This window comes from Podarcis melisellensis, assembly GCF_964234715.1.
Source record: "Podarcis melisellensis genome assembly, chromosome: 14".
NCBI lineage: Eukaryota > Metazoa > Chordata > Lepidosauria > Squamata > Lacertidae > Podarcis > Podarcis melisellensis.
This window is the reverse complement of record NC_138546.1, coordinates 21399890-21419240: the sequence shown is the minus strand read 5'-3', so window position 1 is coordinate 21419240 and position 19351 is coordinate 21399890. Positions and strand designations below refer to the sequence as shown.

Sequence of the window (19351 nt, the reverse complement as noted above, 5' to 3'; positions counted from 1 at the left end):
ATCTAACCAGAGTGAGCTCTGGCCAGTTCTCAACAAAAGCCACCAGCTGTGAATAGTTCTGTGGAGAGCATGAATGTACATATGTGCCAGACAGAGAGACTCACTCACATCCAACAGAGAGTAGAGGTTGAATTTCTAGTTCCAAGCTCTTGCATTACTACATATTCACATGAACTGCACGCCCTGTCGGGGCCTCTGGGCTTTCCTTCCTTTTGTACTTGCCTTGAGTGTTTTTGCCCCAGTTGCATGCTTCCTTGAACTCTGATCATGGCATTTCGTTAGGTAAAGGTAAAGGGACCCCTGACCATTAGGTCCAGTCATGGCCGACTCTGGGGTTGCGGTGCTCATCTCGCTTTATTGGCCGAGGGAGCAGCGTACAGCTTCCGGGTCATGTGGCCAGCATGACTAAGCCGCTTCTGGTGAACCAAAGCAGCGCACGGAAACACCGTTTACCTTCCTGCCGGAGTGATACCTATTTATCTACTTGCACTTTGACGTGCTTTTGAACTGCTAGGTTGGCAGGAGCAGGGACTGAGCAACAGGAGCTCACCCTGTCACGAGGATTCGAACCGCCAACCTTCTGATCAGCAAGCCCAAGAGGCTCAGTGGTTTAGACCATAGCGCCACCCGCGTCCCTTCGTTAGATAGGTGTTTATTAAAAAACCTTGCCCTATGAGGTTAACCTTTACATTCATTGTTCTGCCCACATAATAATAATAATAATAATAATAATAATAATAATAATTGTTATTTATAAGAACATAAGAGGAGTTCTGCTGGATCAAGGCAATGGCCCATCTAGCTCAGCATCCTCTGAGCTATGGGAATCCTGCCCCATGGGAATCCTGCAAGCAGAACCCCAGCCCAGGAGCCCTCTCCCTTCCTGCGGTTTCCGGCAATGGGCATTCAGAAGCATTACTGCCTCTGACTGTGCAGGTACATAATAGCCTTCATGACAAGTAGCCATGGATAGCCTTCTCCCTGTGAATTTGCCCAACAAAGCCACCACTGCCTCCTGTGGCAGTGAGTTCCACAGTTTAACCATGAGCTACATGAAGAACTTCCTTTTATGCTGAACCTTCCAACCTTCATTGAACATTCACAAGTTCTAGTGTTTCAAGATAGGAAGAAAACCTTTCTCAATCCACTTTCTCTGTACCATGCAGGATTTTACGAACTTGTGTTTTATAAACGTTCTAATCCTTTACTTCTGCCCCCATTCCTCACTGGCATGTTGTCGTCACCCCCCCCACACACACACAGCTCAGACTCGTTGGCCCCAAATGTCTCCTCCCCCTGTTTTAAAAAAACACCTCTACTCCCGTCAGATTTCAGTTATAAATATTTTATTTTAAGAATACTGATTAACACAGGAAACATTATTTCATGGATCTGTGCGACATGGTAACTGGCTACATCAAGTTAGGTACTGGCTCACGCATGAATTTGGCACAGTTAACAGAGAGGCTGTAAACAAAGATTATTACTTTCTTTTTTAAAAAAGGATGTCTGTTAACACCATAGAGCTTCCCTAGGTTAAAGCATCCACCATGGTCTGAGAGCCATGGTTAGGTTGTGCACACGTGTTCACAGTTAACAGTGTTCCATTTAAAAAAATTACTTTAAAAGAAGAAACAGGACAGGCGGAGAAGTTATTTTATGAACAATAAAAAAAGAATGTGGCAAATGTGCAGGTTACCAGATCTTGGGGTTCCGTCAGCAGGGAGGGACCCCAGGGTCATCTAGTCCAACCCCCTGCAATGCAGGAATCACAGCTAAAGTACAAGACTCTCTATGGATGCCTACAACGTCAATTGTGTCGATATGCTGAAGGACTCTGATTCCCTGCTACTGGCAATGGAGTCTGGCTTCTTTCCCAAAGGTCTCCAACCTGCTAAAGATGCGGTAGAGATTAAACTTTGATGCATGGGTGCTTGCGGGGAAATATCTGGAAAAACATGCAGAAGAAATCCAGTCTCCCAAGGGCAGGAGCGTTAAGTAGTTTAGTACCCCCACCACCCACCCCAACTACGTTTTGAAATGCTAAGTGTCGCAAGCCATGGGATAAGCTTTCTTTCTTATGCACAAAGAGGCCTGGAACCTTTGGGTGTATATATTCCTATCCCATAGCTGTCAACTTACAGATTTGAAAATAAGGGATCAGCAGCCAAAATAGGGGATTTTGCTATTGTAAAGAGTTACATACATTGGTAGGATTGACAGATGCTGTCAATCCAGCATGAAGCGGTTGCGGTGCGGTGGCGGCCGCTCAAGCGCCGCCCTTCTGCATCCCTGCCCATCCCCTCCTCTTCCTCCTCCCTCAGGCCGCCTCCTCAGCTGCCACCACTACTGCCGCTTAGGGGCGGCGTGGGCAAGAGTCTCTCTTCTCCCCCCCCCCCTCGGGCAGGGAAGGGCCGATGGAACTCCTCGCACCAGGACGACGGCGCCAGCGCGCGCTCTCTCTTGTGGCGGAGGACCCCGAGCCGCTGCTTCCCTCCCAAGTCGGGCAAGCATGAAACCCGGGAAATTTAAGGGACACCATCAATAAGGAACAGCAGCGGGACATGGTGCTGGGATAAGAGAGTTTCCCGCTAAATAAGGGACGGTTGACAGCTATGTCCTATCCCCATAGGTAAAGGAGTTCTTTGGACATTAAGAATAGCATCAAAGGCAGGGGCAGTATAAAATGAAATGTGAGGAAGAAGCAATTAGCCTGTTGGAACTAATGACTTGGAGCACTCAGGATTATTGGAGCTATTTAGTTAACAGGTACCCAAGGGTACAGACTGGTACGATACTGCTATTGTAAGGTGCCAGGGCAGTCTTGAACTGGGGATTCCAGCAGTCAAGTGCAAGGGTGCCCTGCTGTGGAATTGCAGCAGTTTGATCAATGGGAGACCTGCTGCCCTACAGCGCCCCCATTACAAATGGCCAAAGAGTGGCAATGCAGCTATCAGCAGGTCTGGTGACACAAAGCGGCCAATGAAGGCTCCACTTGCTTCTTCCTACGCTGCCTACTGAAAAGGTCTTGGCGATTTTGTGATTGCATAAATCATGCCGTGGTCTCTCTCCTTTGCATAGATTGTTCAGCATTGCTATAATTTTGCTATTCCAGATTTGCTTATCATGGCAGGTAGGGGACGAGGGAGAGGGGGAAAGGATCTGACGCCCTTCCCTCAATCCCTGCAAATCTCCTTCTGCCATCTCCCTGACTTCTGAGATTTTAGAAGTCATTGCCTAAGTGCTTCCACGTATCATAACCACAAGGATTAGTCAAAGATTCCCAGGAAGTGGGAATAACCCCACTGTGTGCTATTTCCTGTCTCTGGTGGTCAAGCATTGCAGGTTCAATCCCCAGGCAGGGCTGGGTGAGACTCCATGCCCCAAATCCTTAAAAGCCCCTGCTGGTCAGTGTAGTAGACAATACTGGGTTAGGTGGATCAATGGTCTGACTTAATACAAAGTAGCTTTCTATGTTCCTAAAAGGAAGGGCCATAACCCAGTGGCTGAACATCTGCTTGACATGCAGAAGATCCAGGTAGGACTAGGGAACCCTCCATGCCTGAAACCCCTTGCCAGACAAGTTATTTTGGCACCTGAGACACACAGCCTCCTCTCCCCATCCTTGGCAGTAATAAATTAAGCAGTCCTGAATGCTGATTTTTCAGGACGCACTGAATCAGCTGCCTGAAATGGCTTTTTCATCCTCTGCCTAATGGCAGAGCAGGTCCTGCTGCTGATGTTGTCTTAAAAGGGAAATAGGAGACATAGCACAGGATGGGTTTTTTTTTGGGGGGGGGTGCATACAGAAGACCCCCTTTCTGTTGAACACATGTTTCTCCCCCCCCCCCTTTTTCAGGCAATACTGAGTGACAGGGACAGCAAGGTAAGGAGTTGTGACAGAGCATTTTGAGTAGAGGAGGGTGAATTTCTCTGTCTCTTCATCCCATAAAGAACTCCATTTATGAGAAGGGTATGCATGGTGGGAGGGGAGGTGGGGCGGAATAAAGGCACAGTTCTCTAAAAAAAAGCACATGGAGTTTGGCCCAGTCTTGTACAAGCAAGCCACATGCTTGTGTATTACAACCACAAAGTCTAGAAACTTAAAATTAGTGTTAAAAGTGCTGAAGAAGTTATTTGAAAATTATTTAGTGGTGTGTGTGTGTGTGTGTGTGTGTGTGTGTTACTTTCCTTAAAACATATCTTCTTCCCAATCCATACAAAAGTCCACACTTTCTGCTTAGCAGACAACCTTGTAAAAAAACCCAAAACTTCAAAACCCACACTCACAAACTCTGCTGCTTCTCCCCCCCCCCCCATCTCTCTCTCTGGACACCAAAATTGGCAGGAGGACATCTGTGTGCGACATATCGCCCCAGCATGGAAGATATTTGAGGCCAAGTGACAATGCTTCAGGGCTAAAACACAGTCCAGCCACATGCAGCTGCAGGTCTGGGGTGGCAGGACGGACCATTTGCTTTTGCTGCCTGCCTGGGATTGTAAAATGGGGAGGTCATCAAAAACTGCCCCACGTTCAATGAGCTGGTGTATTCACCAGTTAACGCAGGCCATGTTTCATCTGCAAAAGGCTAGGCATTGCTAAGAGAAATTAGTATTCTGGTTCCGACAGATGAGGGGTGCCTTTCCGCACCTTTGCAACAGGGCTGTTCATTGTGCATTCCTAAATGTGCAAATCGGGACCTTTTGCACCAAGCCAGATGTTTGCCTTCGGAAGCACCATCTACGTGATTTAGTCTCACCAATGTGACTTTAGTAGAATCACAGAATTCCAGAGCTGGAAGGGACCCCAAGGGCCATCTAGTCCAACCCCCTGCAATGCAGGAATCATAGCTAATGAATCTCTGACTTAAGCTCTGCTTAAAATCCTCCAGCAAAGGAGAGTTCTGTGCTGGCAGAGATATTTGGCACAGGAAGTGTGGTAGGTATAAAAAGGAACCTCTCTTTATTAAGGAGGAGCTCACTGGCCAGGGGTCCAAAGTTCAGTGCCTTGCATCTCCACTAAAAGGGTTGGGGTAGCGATCCCAAACATCTACAATGCTCAAGGGCAGTGACCCATGCAGGGTTAGGAAACTGCATCAAAGAGAAATTGGGTATAAGCCTCTGGTGATCTGCATATAAGGAAATGCAATGGGGAACTCAAAAGGAAACTGGGACCCAGGGTCTGAGTCCAAAGGCATGCAAGCTGAAGCTAAGCAGGTCTGAGTCCAGTCAGTGCTTGGATGGGAGATGTCCTGGGAACCTGGCAGATACCACCTTTGGTATCACAGAAGAAGAAAAACGGGACATATATGCAAGGAAAGAAAAAAAGGTTTTTTTTATGAAAAAGAGGGGGGAATGATTCAATTGCTTAAATACAAACACAGTTGGCTCCAGTCAGTGATTATTTGTGGGTCTGGGGGCTCTGGGGTGTGCATGGATGTGCATGAATAGCTGCTCCCATCTGCATTGGTATGTATACAGAGCTCTGGATCAGTGGCAGTAGGTGTGCATTTTCAAAAGTCTCACTGCCACCTTAAGGGTAGGAAATTTGTTGTTATAAACGCCGGGAAGCTCTCAGGAATCCCACTTCAGAGACTAAATGCACCAAACATCTAGCATGTGTCCTAATCAAGATAATGAACAACCCTTAAGTTGGCTGCCCAGAACCGAGAATACTTGCAAGGAATTTCAAAAGCACCAGAGGGTGTCCAGAGTTTTAAGTCAGAAGCAGCTCGAATTGGTGCTAAGCATGGAAAAATAAAACAAACGTTTGAAAAACAAAACAAACCCCCCACTTTATGAATTCGGTTTTTCCTATTAGTGAAAATATATATATATATATATTTATATATATGTTTATGATTTTAAATAAACTATTCTCAGACTCTTATAGGATTTGGGCTCTCTCAGTGCAAGGTAAGACTCGGCTACTTGAAGTCTGCCAAGATGTCGCTGAAGATGTTCAGGAAGAGGTGTGCGTGGTGGTCGCGGAAGACCAAAGTAGGCCGGAAACGGATTGATCTGTCGCCGCTGCCTCCTAACACGACACCTAAGGACAGGAAAACGCAGTTTAGAAATACCTTGTGCTCTTTAGTCAGACAGCATACAAGCAGAGGAATGTACACTTTGCACTAAATCCCTCCTTCAAATAGAAAACTAAATTATCCTCAGCGCAGACTCCTTGAAAATCATGGACTTAAGTTTGCTTCGTCCTTTAATTTCAGTGGGCAAGCTTTAACGGTCATTGGATGTGACTCACATTTTCTGCTTTTTCTTTCTGATTTCAAATAAGTTATTCAGGGTCGGATTTAGGGGAGTGCAACTGGTTCACTCGCACTGGATGCCCAGCGGAGAGGGTGCTGCGGGGGGCAGCATGACAATGACAAGCATCAAAAGGCAAGAGGTGGGCCCCTCAGATTTTGGTGTCGCACAGGGTGCTGCTGAAATTTTAAAGCCTGAAGTCCACCACTGAGTTACTTGGTTTGTGATTGCCAAAACAAAATAATCTGCAGACTTGAAAACAGACTTCGTAACATGGAGGATTTGTTTACCAAAGTGATCATCTTTTGTGAATGAATGAATGAATAAATTTATTACGGTCATAGACCAGAAAAAACATAAAAAAACAATAGTTTACAAAGGGAATAATGGTGTCAATTAAAAATTGTAAAATTATACATAAAAGCAATACACATATGCACACACACCCACACACACACACATATATACACATATATGCACTACAGTATATGTATAGACTTAAAAAATGGGGGGGCTTGTCCAGGGGTCAAGTCTTTTACTTTTTTACAGCTAATGCCCTCCGCTTGATCGCAGCCGCAGAAAATTTGGCCACTTTCAGTGTTACTTCTGGGTTTTTATCTCCTAGTAGGATTTTCAGCCGCTGAGATTCAGATCGACCTGGAAATTTCTGAACGATAGGGGAGATAAACAGTGACCTAATATCCCCGTAAAGGTCGCAGTGTAACAACACATGTGAAGCCGTTTCCACCTCTTTCAGACCACATGGGCAAACTCGTTCAGCATAGGGTGTGCCCTCGTATCTGCCCTTTAGTAAGGCAGATGGCAGTACATCAAATCTGGTAAGGGTAAACGCCCGCCTGTATTTTGCGATTTGTAGATCCAGCAAATATGGTGTTAGATTAAACCCTTTTCCATAATCTTGGATAGCTGGATATTTATCTATCTTGCTCATATGGTCCTGAAGCTCTACATCTCCTATTCGCTGGCTCACCATCCTTTTAGCCTTTTCAAAACCTGAGGCTATGAGTTCTTGTGGGGAAAGCCCCAGGCCCTTCAATTTTTCATAAAGCGACAATCTCCATTTAGACTGGAACGGGTCTAGTAGAGTCAATGGAGCCACTCCCACTGGGAAAAATATGAGTTTTAGCCAGAAGTGAATCTTCAGGATCCATATCCTGGCATTAATAGGGAGTTGACCTACCTCCAGCCTGATGGCTGTGTTGGAGACACAGGTAGGTAACCCTAGTAGGGAGCGGTAAAATTTAGTTTGTACAGATTCCAGGGACTTGAGTTTTTGACAATTAAATATCTGGGTGCCATACATCAATTGTGGAAGTATTTTTGCAACAAAGACCTGGGAGGCAGCAGGAACATATTGACCTCCTTTTCTGTAAAAGAATCTTATGATAGCTCTGGAAGATCTTTGCGCATTTACAATGGAATTCTTAATCTGATGGCACCAAGATCCCTTCTCATCAAAAATTATTCCAAGATATCTAAAAGATGTTACTTGCTCAATAGGTTGGTTATTAATTTTCCATTTATGTCGGAGTTTTCTCTTGGAGAACACCATAATTTTTGATTTAGTGTAATTTATTATTAGGTGTTCAGCTTCGCAATACTCTGTAAGAGCTCGTAAAAGTTTTCTTAGACCCACACAAGAGAAGGAAATAAGTGCCGCATCATCTGCGTACAAAAGGACTGGGATTGGTATATTATTTAGGTTTGGGGGATGAGTGCTTGCTTCCTCCATCTTTCCGACTAAGGAGTTTATATAGAAGTTAAATAGAATAGGGGCAAGAACACAGCCTTGCTTGACACCATGGAAACTTTGGATTTCCTTTGATAGGTTCCCATAACGGTCGCATCTAACACGGATCCGAGTATTTTCATGTAGTCTACGGATAAGAAGCAAAAGACGTCTATCGATGTTTGTGGCATTTAATTTTTCCCAAAGTCTGTGCCGGGGTATCAAATCGAAAGCTGATTTGAAATCTACAAAGGCTACATAGAGGGAGCCTCCTTTCTTTGAGGTGTATTTCTCCACTAGATGTTGCAATACCAGTCCTTGGTCTAGAGTTGATCTATGTGCCCTGAAACCAGCCTGGGCTTCCTTTAGGATGTGCTCCTGTTCCAGCCAGTCCGCAAACTTTTCACGTAAGTGAGTTGCATAAAGTTTGCTAATGATGCTTAAGAGACTGATTGGTCTGTAATTGGCTGGATCAAGTTTACAGCCTTTCTTGAATATGGGAACGATGATTGCCAATCCCCAGTCCTCTGGTATTATTGCTGTTTGATCTATGCTGGTGAATAGGGTGGCAAGGACTGGGGCCCACCAGTCAATATTGGCTTTGAGAAGCTCAGGAGAGATATTATCTGCTCCCGGGGCTTTTCTGTGTTTGAGTGCCTGAATAAGCCTCCTGATCTCCGCAACCGACACCGGAGGCCACTCATCACCTGCCGCACACTGTATTAGTGGCTGTGTCAAAGGCAGAGCTGAATATGAAGATTGGAAAAATGCCTCCCAAGTCCCTGCAGGTATAGTATACTCCACTTCTGAGGAGGTAGATCGCACTCCATTTGCTACCAGTCTCCAGAAGGTGGCCGAATCTCTCTCTCTGGATGCATCTATTAGGCATTTCCATTCTCTTTTCTGTGCCAGGAGTTTTTTGTTTTTGATCAAGATTTTATAATTTCGTTTATCTTCAAACCAGACCGTGGGGAGTTGGGGTAAATTGGCAGATCTATAATTCTTGTATTTTTTCAGTAAGTTTAGCTTCACGTCCTGACATTCTTGATCAAACCAGGGTTTGGAGTTTTTATATACTGAGGATTGCCTACTTGACCTGTTCCTTTTTTCCTTCAGGGAATCTTGAAGGAGTGAAATTAACTCCTGAAATAAATTTATCTTTAATTCATGGCTTGAGGAAGTTATAAGGTTTTCTCTCTTAGTGAGGAATTCCTTTGAGCATAGCCTACTTGAAATTTCCTTATGCAGTTCATCTGTCCATCTGATACGAGAATATCTGAGCTCCAAAGCTGTAGGGCTCGAATGTTCGATTTTCTCAGCGCAGGATAAATCCTTTCCCGCAGCTACGAGTGCACTTAATGGCAGATGGTCACTGTCTAAGCGCTCCTCCACTTTGCATTCCAGAACTTTGTTTTGAAGATCATACGACACGATTATATAATCAATTGTGGAGGCGCCATTGTTAGATATAAATGTGAATTCTCCGACCTTCTCCCCCTCTGTACGGCCATTTAGTATAACCAAGTCCAACTTGTTGACCAAGTGTAATAGGCATAAGCCGGCATAATTGCAGCCTTTATCCTTTGAGATTCTAGCTGGTATTGAGTGGGCTTCCTCTATAATGGGGGCTGTTTCATGGAAATGGGCATACAAAGCCTCATCAGATTGTCCAGTTCTGGCATTTAGGTCGCCTGCCACCACTACAGAGGCATCAGGAAATTGATTTGATAGTTTGTCAAGATACTGTTCTAACTGAGCCCAAGTATTTCTTATCAGTCTTTTCTCTCTTTGTGGGGGTAGGTATACGTTAATCAGCAGCAAGCTGTGGGTCCTCCACTGTACTTGCACAGCTGTGGCCGGATGGTCTAGTGGGTCTAGTTTTTTAAATATGGCCCTTAGCCTTGTTGAGATTAAAGTAACTAACCCACCTTTAACTCGCCCCCCTCTAGTACTTAAAAGACCTGGGAGGGAGAACGCAGAAAAGCCATTTAACTCCACTTCACTTGTGCTCCAGGTCTCCTGGAGAAACACAATGTCATGTCTCTGGATATATTTAGCAAAGGATTGGTCAGAAACCCTCTTTTGCCAACCTGCAATATTCCAAGTTAGCAAGGCAAGGTTGCACGTTGTCTTGCCAAAAGTTGATCTTAGTCAATTTGCCTTTGAAAGATTTTTAGGGCCTATCTTTTTATCTATTGGTTGAATTTCGTTCATTTTGGCAATGTCCATAGATGTATTATCGCCCAGGTACTCAATGGAATCAATTGAAGGGTGCAGCGTGCTAACATTAGTGATCAGTACTCCTTTTTTTGGCGAATCTACCTTGAGGTGTTCTATTTGACTGATACCAAGTTCATCCTCATCCAGGTATCTCATGCTGGTCCAAGAGCGCGTTGTGGTTGTCATAGGGATGGTTTCCTTCTTAGATGGTAGATTGTTGCTGTCCCTTACGCACTGTGTTAGATCTGTTGCTGTCAGGTTTATCTCTGCAGCTGCAGAGGTATTATAGAGGTAGTCTTTCATGGTTGTCATAGGGATGGTTTCCTTCTTAGATGGTAGTTTATCCCTTGCGCACTGTGTTAGATCTGTTGTTAACAGGTTTATCTCTGCAGTTGCAGAGGTATTATAAGAGTAATCTTTCATGGGGTCTGTCTTGGCTTTTCCAGAGAGGTTCTCTTTCTTTAATTGGTCCGTTGCCGGTTCTTTCTCTCTTACTTTTTCCTGAGCATTCATCTCTGTTAGCTTATTTCTAAGGGTCTCCAATCTTCTCAAGATCTCAGATTGGGCAAGGAAAGGCAACAATCCAAACTGATTTATTAATGCCTTTTCTTCTGGATAGAAGTTATCCGTCCCCTCATTAGGCAGTCTCATCTCCTGTCTTAGTTTCAAGGACCCTTGCTCAGTATGTTCCAGTTTGTCTTTTGAGTGTCCTCTCTCCTCCTTTGGTTTACAAGTAAATCTTATCTCAGCTGTCGTAAAATCATCAGGAAACAAATTCAAACATGTGCTGTTTTCAAAATATCTTGTTACCGTTATCCTTTTCTTTAACAGCAAATGTCTTGATCTATATATATTTTTAGCCAAGTTTTGATCTTTGAAGGAGGCAATCACTCGCAGAGAGTATCCATTGTAGAATATGAAATCTACTGAGGTAATGTCATTTAATTTTATTTTTCCTGGCAGCATATCATCTAAAGTATTCACAAAATGCACCGAGCGTTCTTCCTTTGTAAGGAAGCCCTTTGGCTTCGGGTAGTTTAGAAAAGCTAGCTTCCTATCTGCCAGTATCAGTTTCCATCCTTTATCCTGGGACAGATCTTGCCCTGCTACTGGCTCATCTTGAGATCTGCCATAATCAATGGTATGGGATGAGTCTTCTTTAATATTTATGGATCCTTGAGGTTTCAGCATAGAGCACCCGGGTAGTGATTCCGTTTCCTCACTTGTTTTGTTAGGCAGCAATGGTGTTTCTTTCAAAGACTTCAGCTGGATCTTTTTTTCTGGATCCACACTGTTGTTCTCTCTGCTGCCATGTATAGCAGGTTTGTTAGAGTTTGTTTTTGATTTTGTTGGGATCAGCTTATATAGTCTTTTCCAACATACTTTACATGCACGTCGGTTTATAACAGATTTCCTTGCAGTTTTTATGTTCTTACTTTTCTTTTTAGTTTCAGCTTTCTTCTTATGGGATCTCTTACTGATGCCTCGCTTCTTTTGATTTACTTCGATAGGAAATTCGGTTTTGGGGACAGAGACATACAACCCTATGTCCTTTCCTTGGTGTAAATGATTTTCCGCTGATGATCCTTGTGTGCACTTGCTGGTTGCTGGTTGCTTTGTATATTCTGGCTCTTGAGGGGTGGTTGGTGGATCAACACCATGAAATTCTGAGCCTTTAGCTTGGAGGGGATAATTTTCCACTAGTGTCAGGAGCAGCCCATTTGTTATTGTTAAATATTTTTTCATAGCTGCCAGATCCAGATTTATAGAGAGCAGCCAGTCCTGAGGATAGCAGTCATTGTTTTCCGTCTGGGAGCCCATAGATGAAGTCTGGGATTTCTGGGAGTTTCGGGTTTCTTCCTGTAACTCTGAAGATAATATCTCAGCCAAGACTATTTCATGGGCCAGGCTCATTGTATTTCTATTTTGGTTGTTATTCTCCGAGTCCTGTATTCCTCTAGAGAAGGTTGAGTGATCTTGAGCAGCAGAGGGAAAAGGAAGGGCCTCATCCTGCTTCAACTCAACCATCTCAGCCATCTTTTGCTCATTTCCATTTCCATTCTCGTTGTCCCTTGTATGTGAAAAGTATTGCGTGATTTTACTCTGTTTCTCATAACACTCCTGGAACAATGGGCTTGTCACTATCCCCAGGTCCCTACGTTTCTTCCTAGTAAGTACCATTTGTAAATCTTTGTTACCAATCAGGGGTTATTCTTCCTCTTTCAAAAACTATGTCTCTTAGGAAGTCGGAAACTCCACCCAGCTGTAGACTAAGGTCCAAATTGAAGCAAGATTTGGGATAGCTGTTTGTAGTTTGATAGCTTATAGTTCAGAGCATAACACGGCTGGAACAACTTCCATAAGTATTGTAAATCCGCAGGATCAATTGTTCAGTGTTTTGCAATGCATTATTTTATAATACATAATTAAGTTTATTTTACAATAAATTATAAACAAATAAGAAACTCTCCGTTCTGTTTGTTTCTTAAAGTAAGTTTCTAGTTCTTACTCCTGCTAAAACGTGCATGAACATGTGTGGAGAATAGCAGTGAACTCTGATGCCAAAGAGATCAAGATTTTCACTGGTTGCAGGTTGGACCTCGCTGCCCTTTTGTCACTAGTAGCATTAAATAAAAAACAAAACCGGTGGGATCTATTATGCAAAATGAGAGCAATTATGCAGCTGCTTGATGCCACTGGATGACAACTCCCACCATCACTGGCCATTGGCTATGCAGAGTAGCCAAAACCCTTGCGACTCAAATTGATGAGAAATAAGGAAACAGGTGCAGCTACAAAACCCACAGAGCCTTACCTTTGTTTCTGGCTAGTACAATGAGCTTGTTCCTGATAGCATCATTTGGAGTGTCAAATGAACAGAAGGTCCCTCGCCCTCGCACCCTGCTCATCAGATGTGGGTAGCGACTCTGAAAAGAGGGAAGGAGAATTTAAGTCAGTTCTAACTCTGCTTTTGCTACGAACAGAGAAGCCAGGATGAGTAGTGGACCAGGGAGCTGCCTTCTCTGGGAGAAGCCTCTCGCGCGGCGCATAGCTGGCAAGCGTCCCTTATTTGGCGGGACAGTCCCTTATCCCAGCGCCATGTCCCGCTGCTGTCCCTTATTGATGATGTCCCTTAAATAAGCTACTGAAGGTAATGGGGCCCTTTCTATGTCCAGCTGTCCTTTGTCAACAACAAATTGTTGCTTTTTTGTGTTGAATATATGCTATATGGTAATTTATGGACCTAATAGCCATTTGTATGCAACAAAATATGTATTTTATCAAAGTAATTGTTGATCCCTTATTTTGGCTGCTGATCCCTTATTTTTGAGGCTGCTGGTCCCTTATTTTCAAATCTGTAAGTTGACAGCTATGGCGTGGCATCCAGATGCAAGGCTAAAAAGAGACCCCCAAACACAAATAGAACCTAACAAAAATGGCTATTGTTAGTGGCAACTTCAAAGAAAACCAAGCCGGCTGCTGGCTGCTGCTTTGTCGCAAGACAAAGGCGAGTTTGCTGGATCAGGCCAAAAGCCCATTTAGTCCAGCATCACCAGCCAATAGCTGATGGAAACCCAGAAGCAGGATCTGAGTGCAACAACACACTCCATGCTTGCAATTCCTTCTCGTTCCTGAATTTGTAGGGTTGCCATACGGCTGGAATCTCTCAGACATACACAGAATACTGTAGTAGGAAGCTGTGTCTGGGTGGAAATTGGCAAAATGTCCAGGAATATCTGGACGTATGGCAACCCATGTCGGCATTGTCGTTTTTGCTGATTTTCCTTAAAAACAGCATTAATTTTTTATTTATTTTTTACTTTTGTGTCTGGATTTTCACTCTTTGAAATATGGGAACCCTACTATTTGTCTAATCCTCTTTCAAAGCTATCCAACTTGGTGGCCATCACTGCCTCCCATGGGAGCGAGTGCAAAGAAGTACTTATCTTTTGCCCGTCCAGACTCTCCTAACATTCAGATTCATTGGATGACTGCATTCTTATTAAATTACGCAGGAGAATGAATCAGTTTCTTTCAGTCACTAACCAGAGTGTATGTAGGAGAGCATTATCTCCTTTCTCTACACCATGCATAATTTTATATACCACAGTCATGTCCCCCTGTTAATTTGCCTTTCCCCCTAAACTAAAGTGCCCCAATCCTTGTAAACCTTCCTCCAACCCCTTGGCCATTTTTGATCCCCTTTTCTGAAACTTCTGAGCTTCACAATATCCTTCTTCAAGTGAAGTGACCAGGGCTGTCGAAGTCAGGTGTCACCAAAGACAGGTGTAACGACCTAGCAATATCGACTGTTTTATTTTCAGCTCCTCTCCTTAGGATTTCTAAGATGACATCTGCCTTTTTCACAGCTGCAGTTCAGTTGTATATTACACTGTGGTGTTGCCAGCTGTTAATCTAAACCCTGCTGAATCACAGGACGAAAAGCCAGGCTGCAGAAGACAGCTTTGCTGGCACCTTGCTGAATAAACGGAGCTGGTGTCTTCTTACTGCAAGTGAGAACAGAAGGTATTGTTGGTGCAAAGCAGTCCTTGCACCCTGCTGAACTGCCGGAGAAGGCAGGACTTTGCTTGCACCTTGCCGACTGGAGATTGCGTGTTACTTGCACCACACAGTGACTGGAGGCAGTGATAGTGTGTTTGTGGCAGAGGATACTGTATATGGATTTGGCTGCGTTACCAGCACTCACAGTAACAGCCAGTTTGCATAATTACACACCTATGGCTTGAGGAAAGCTTGAGGGTTAAGCCACGGTTGCTGAGTCCATGCAAAACAGAGATGGGAAACCTGTGGCCCTCCAGACGTTGATGGACTACAACTCCCATCAACACTGGCCACTGGTTAGGCTGGCTGAGGCTGATGGGAGTTGGAGTCTGGCAACATTTGGAGGGGAGGGAACAGGTTCTCTGCCCCTGATGTAAATAAGTTGTTATTCTCTCTGCAAATAAAATGTCAGCATCTTCTAAAAAGCTTGGGCTGTGATTGCAACCCAATCCTGGATTTCTTATTCTTATAATAGCCGCTCAGCCGCAATACAAAGAACCGGCCAATCTGAAATTAGTGCTGTGCTAAAATCTGTCCCCCAGATTCTCAAAGGTTTTGTTCCTCTGCAGAAGAGGCATCTGATTTTTGGCCTCGTGCTCGCTTCGGCAGCACATATACTAAAAATGATTCTTGGCCTCATTCTTGGGGCACTCTGGGATTTCTTTAGCATTTCAAAACCTACTCTTGTGATTTAAGTACCAGCCTAGCATTGGCACCTGCAAGAGCGGTACATATATATATATTTGTAGCTTAATAGTGAGATGATTTGTAGAATGACAGGAAGCTCACAAACTGCCCTTGGCCACCTCAAAAGTGCATCAGAAACCCTGTACCCTACCCAAGCAGATTTAATCAATGTAGGAAGAATCTTTCTGGATCAGGCCACTAAGATGCGTCAAAGGGAAACTCGCATGTAGGATTTGAGCACATGAGTATTTTCCCCATTTTGCAGTTTCCAGCAACTGGTTTTCAGAAGCATTACTGCCTCCAGCCAGAAAGAAAGAAAGAAATCACAATTTATGGCACAGCACTTGATAAAATCTTTTTGCATGGAGGCTTACCTGTAAATCCAGCAGCCCTGACAACAGAGCTTTCCCTGCATGCGTAACATTGCTGAGAAGATCCTCTCTTTTGATAACATTAATGACTTCTGCAAGCAGAAGGTTCTTGGAGGGATCCCCAAGCCACGTGTTGAAAATCCGATATGGCTGCAGGGCAGATGGATGGAAGGAGAGAACAAGGGAACAGGAGAAACAATGAGGATTGTAAGAAATGCTTAGCCCAACAGATTCCAGTATGTTTAACTAACAGCAGTGCAAGCTAAGAAGATAATGCCTCACACATCTTTGCTCCTTGATCCGTTAAGACAATTGAAGGAGTCTTTGGCCCCTCTGTCAGGCTGCTGCCCACCATCAAAGCAACAAGGCTGCCTGCCGACATTTAAACAAAACATTCCATGCACTTCAATGGAGTTGAGTGTGGTTCAATTTCCTCTAATGCACTTTTTAATAGAATGACCAGGGAGTCAGCTGAGATAGGGGTTAGGGGTTTAAAACCAGCTGCACAGCAGAGCTTTGGCGGGCACACGTGCTGCCTGCGAGTAATTTTTTTGTTGCCGCAGCCACCCTTAGGTTGGTCTGGTTGCTATGAGTCTGCCTCTCAATCCAAAGCCCTTCCTAAACGGGCTGACTGGGAAGCCAGTGATGGTGAAGCTGAAGTGGGGGATGGAATACAAAGGCTACCTCGTCTCTGTTGATGGCTACATGAACATGCAGCTTGCAAATACAGAAGAATATATTGATGGTGCATGATCTGGACACCTTGGTGAAGTTCTGATAAGGTGCAATAATGTCCTTCATATAAGGGGTGTGGAAGAAGAAGAAGATGGAGAAATGAGAGAATAACTATTTTGGGGGGAAAGTTGTTGTTTTTTAACTGTGCTAAGAAATTTAGTTGTCCGGTTTTGCTTGTTTGCTTTTTGAAAGTTTCGTCAAGTAACATTTTTTATGGCCAAACGATAAACATTGTCATTGAAGAAAAATTACCAAAAAACCTAAACTAAACAAAACCAGCTGCACAGATATTGTAGGGCAGCATGTGGAACCAAATGAAAGCTAAGGTTCCCTATCTGCGACTTACAGCATTGGCCCGGAATTCCTCTTTGTGGAAAAACCCGCCACTCATCATCTTCTTACTGAAGCTCAGCACGTCGGCTGGGTCATCCAGGCCCCAGTGTTCATGGGCCCAGAACTTGCCGGTACATCCGCCTCCCGTCTGCACCTCGTCCACCAAGAAACCACAGCCATGCTGCTCAGAGAAAGTGGACAATGTTAGTTACTTGGAGAGTCAGTGGTGATGTAGTGCTTAGAGTGCTAGAGTAGGACCTGGGAGACCAGGGTTCAAATCTAACTCAAGAAGCGCACTGGGTGACCTTGGGCCATTCACAGCCTCTCAGGCTAGCCTACCTCACAGGGTTGTTGTGGGGATTAAATGAGGGGGAGAACTATGTGCACCAGTTGAACTCCTTGGAGTAAAAGGTGGAATGTAAGCGCAATAACTAGTAAAATAAAGAACTGGGACTCTCAGCAGGTGGGGTTAGGAGGAATAACAAGGAACTGAATAGGACAGATGTTTCCCTACTGCCTTCCCTGCAATGACTGCAGGAGACAGCAGTTTACAGGATATGTGGATGAAGCATCTGAGATGCCTGCACTGCACATCCCACCAATAGAATTGCTGTGCAGTTGAGAAATGGGTTCTTGGATCAATGGGACCCTGCAGTCTTCATCTGAGGCCCTTCTCCATGTGCCTCCTCTGATGGAGGTGCAGAGGGAATGACACAAAAATGGCCTTCTTAGTGGCTTGTGGAATACTCTCCTCAGGGCGCCATCATTATCTGTTTTTAGGCATCAGGCAAAAAGATTTTTATTCACCTGGGCCTCTGGATTTAATTTTTTCCCCTATCTTTTAGTGGGGTCAAGTTAGTCTACTCAGAGTAGGATTAGCATTGGATACAACCCCAAATAACTGCTGCGTTATCATGTTTGTTTTCAACCTGTGCATCTAAGCATAATTCTTTTTTGGGGGTGGAGAGGAGGCAGTCTATCCTGCTCTCTGTTATAATTATAATTAAACAAATTTATATACCACCCTGCACTGAAAGACCACAGGGCAGTTTATAACATAGAACACAAAAGTCAATACATAGCATATCTATACAATATAAAAATCAAAAGTTACATAAATACAATTATGATAATAAAAAATAAACGATAGAATAGAGATTCTTGGAACAGCATAAAAACATAGCCTTTGGGATACAAGTGCCTCGTAACGGTAACAACAACAACAACAACAGCAAACATTCAAATCAACCCACCACAAACAATGGGAAGCTTGGCAATATCCCACATTTTAAGTCTGGCTTTCTACCAACCTTCCTGGCAATGTCCCTCAGCTTTCTGAAGAAGTCATCTGAGGCATGGTTGTCCCCTCCTTCTGACTGAATGGGCTCAACGATAATTCCTGCCACAACTTTCTTCTTTTTCCTGTATTTTACAATCAAATCTTCCACCTGTATGTTGAACATTTTTTTTATTTTTTGAAAAAACTGGCTGTTGACACCCCCCCCCCCCCACATTAAATGTAAGAGCCAACTTATATTTTAAGGGAAAATGAAATGGAAATGATTTGGGGCGGGTGAAGTGAACAAATGATGTTTGGGTTATTCCTTCAGAGAAGCTAAGTCCAGTTGGTTTAAACTGGTTCTCTTATCTCTTTCTGTCAAGGTCACGCTGACTATAATAGTAAGGCCAGAAGGAGCCTGAGTTTCACTTTCTCTTTCTATCTCTCTTCCTTCTGGTGTGGTGTTCTGTATATAGTGTTGAGGGACTTAGTATAAGTTATTGTAAGTTTAAGTCTGCTGCAGCTTGATTTCTTATGGGCAGTGCCAATCCTGAATATATTGGATTTGTGACCATTATGTTCATTTGCCTTCAGTAGCAGCAGTAAAGCTCTGCTGGATGAAATATTAATTGCCTCTGGTCTATTTTTGGGGAATCCTGCAATGTCTTTAATTTTTTACTCAGCTAACTACACATTGGAATTCTGCTCTGAATCAATATATGAGTAGAATTTCATGACCAAGATCTCACCTCTTCTAGGCAGCGGGCCTCTTCCTGTTGATTTTCTCTCACAAAGTCTTCCAGAGGATACTTCAGCCTTGGAAAGGGAGCGATGGGCCAGTCAAAGGAAGGGATGTCCAGTTTGTGGATGGCTTTGGAATGCGTGGCAGCTAAGCAACCTGCAGGAAGGGGCAACACCAGCACATTGACTCGTTTATTTTTTTAAAGCAGTTTCTCTCCTTTCTGGTGTTCTTAGAATACATTTCTGGCAGCTAAGCATCAAAAGTAACAGTTATACTGTATAATATAAAACATAGTTATACTGTATAATATAAAACATTCAAGATGTGGCACCCACGCCACTCACCCACAGTCCATCTATCGATCCCATTATGCTACCCTGCCTCAGAATGAGATGAAGAGAATGGACTGT

At 43.9% G+C, this 19351-nt stretch overlaps 1 protein-coding gene and 1 pseudogene across 3 annotated transcripts in view; one reads left to right on the top strand and one right to left on the bottom strand.

Moving 5' to 3' along the window:
* Nucleotides 1-1329: 1329 nt before the first annotated feature.
* Nucleotides 1330-19351, bottom strand: part of ABAT (4-aminobutyrate aminotransferase) — a 47563-nt gene continuing 29541 nt past the window's right edge. For both annotated transcript variants that reach the window (XM_081887431.1, XM_081887432.1), the window contains 6 exons: nt 18949-19097; nt 18231-18368; nt 16934-17101; nt 15856-16002; nt 13047-13158; nt 1330-6049 (listed from right to left, as the gene is read on the bottom strand). In XM_081887431.1, the coding sequence (XP_081743557.1) occupies nt 5928-6049; nt 13047-13158; nt 15856-16002; nt 16934-17101; nt 18231-18368; nt 18949-19097 (836 nt within the window). In that variant the 3' untranslated portion in view covers nt 1330-5927. The remainder of the gene's footprint in view (nt 6050-13046; nt 13159-15855; nt 16003-16933; nt 17102-18230; nt 18369-18948; nt 19098-19351) is intronic.
* LOC309356226 (small nuclear ribonucleoprotein F pseudogene) lies at nt 16345-16812 on the top strand (annotated as a pseudogene). The gene has a single exon. The product of its transcript is annotated as a small nuclear ribonucleoprotein F pseudogene (transcript).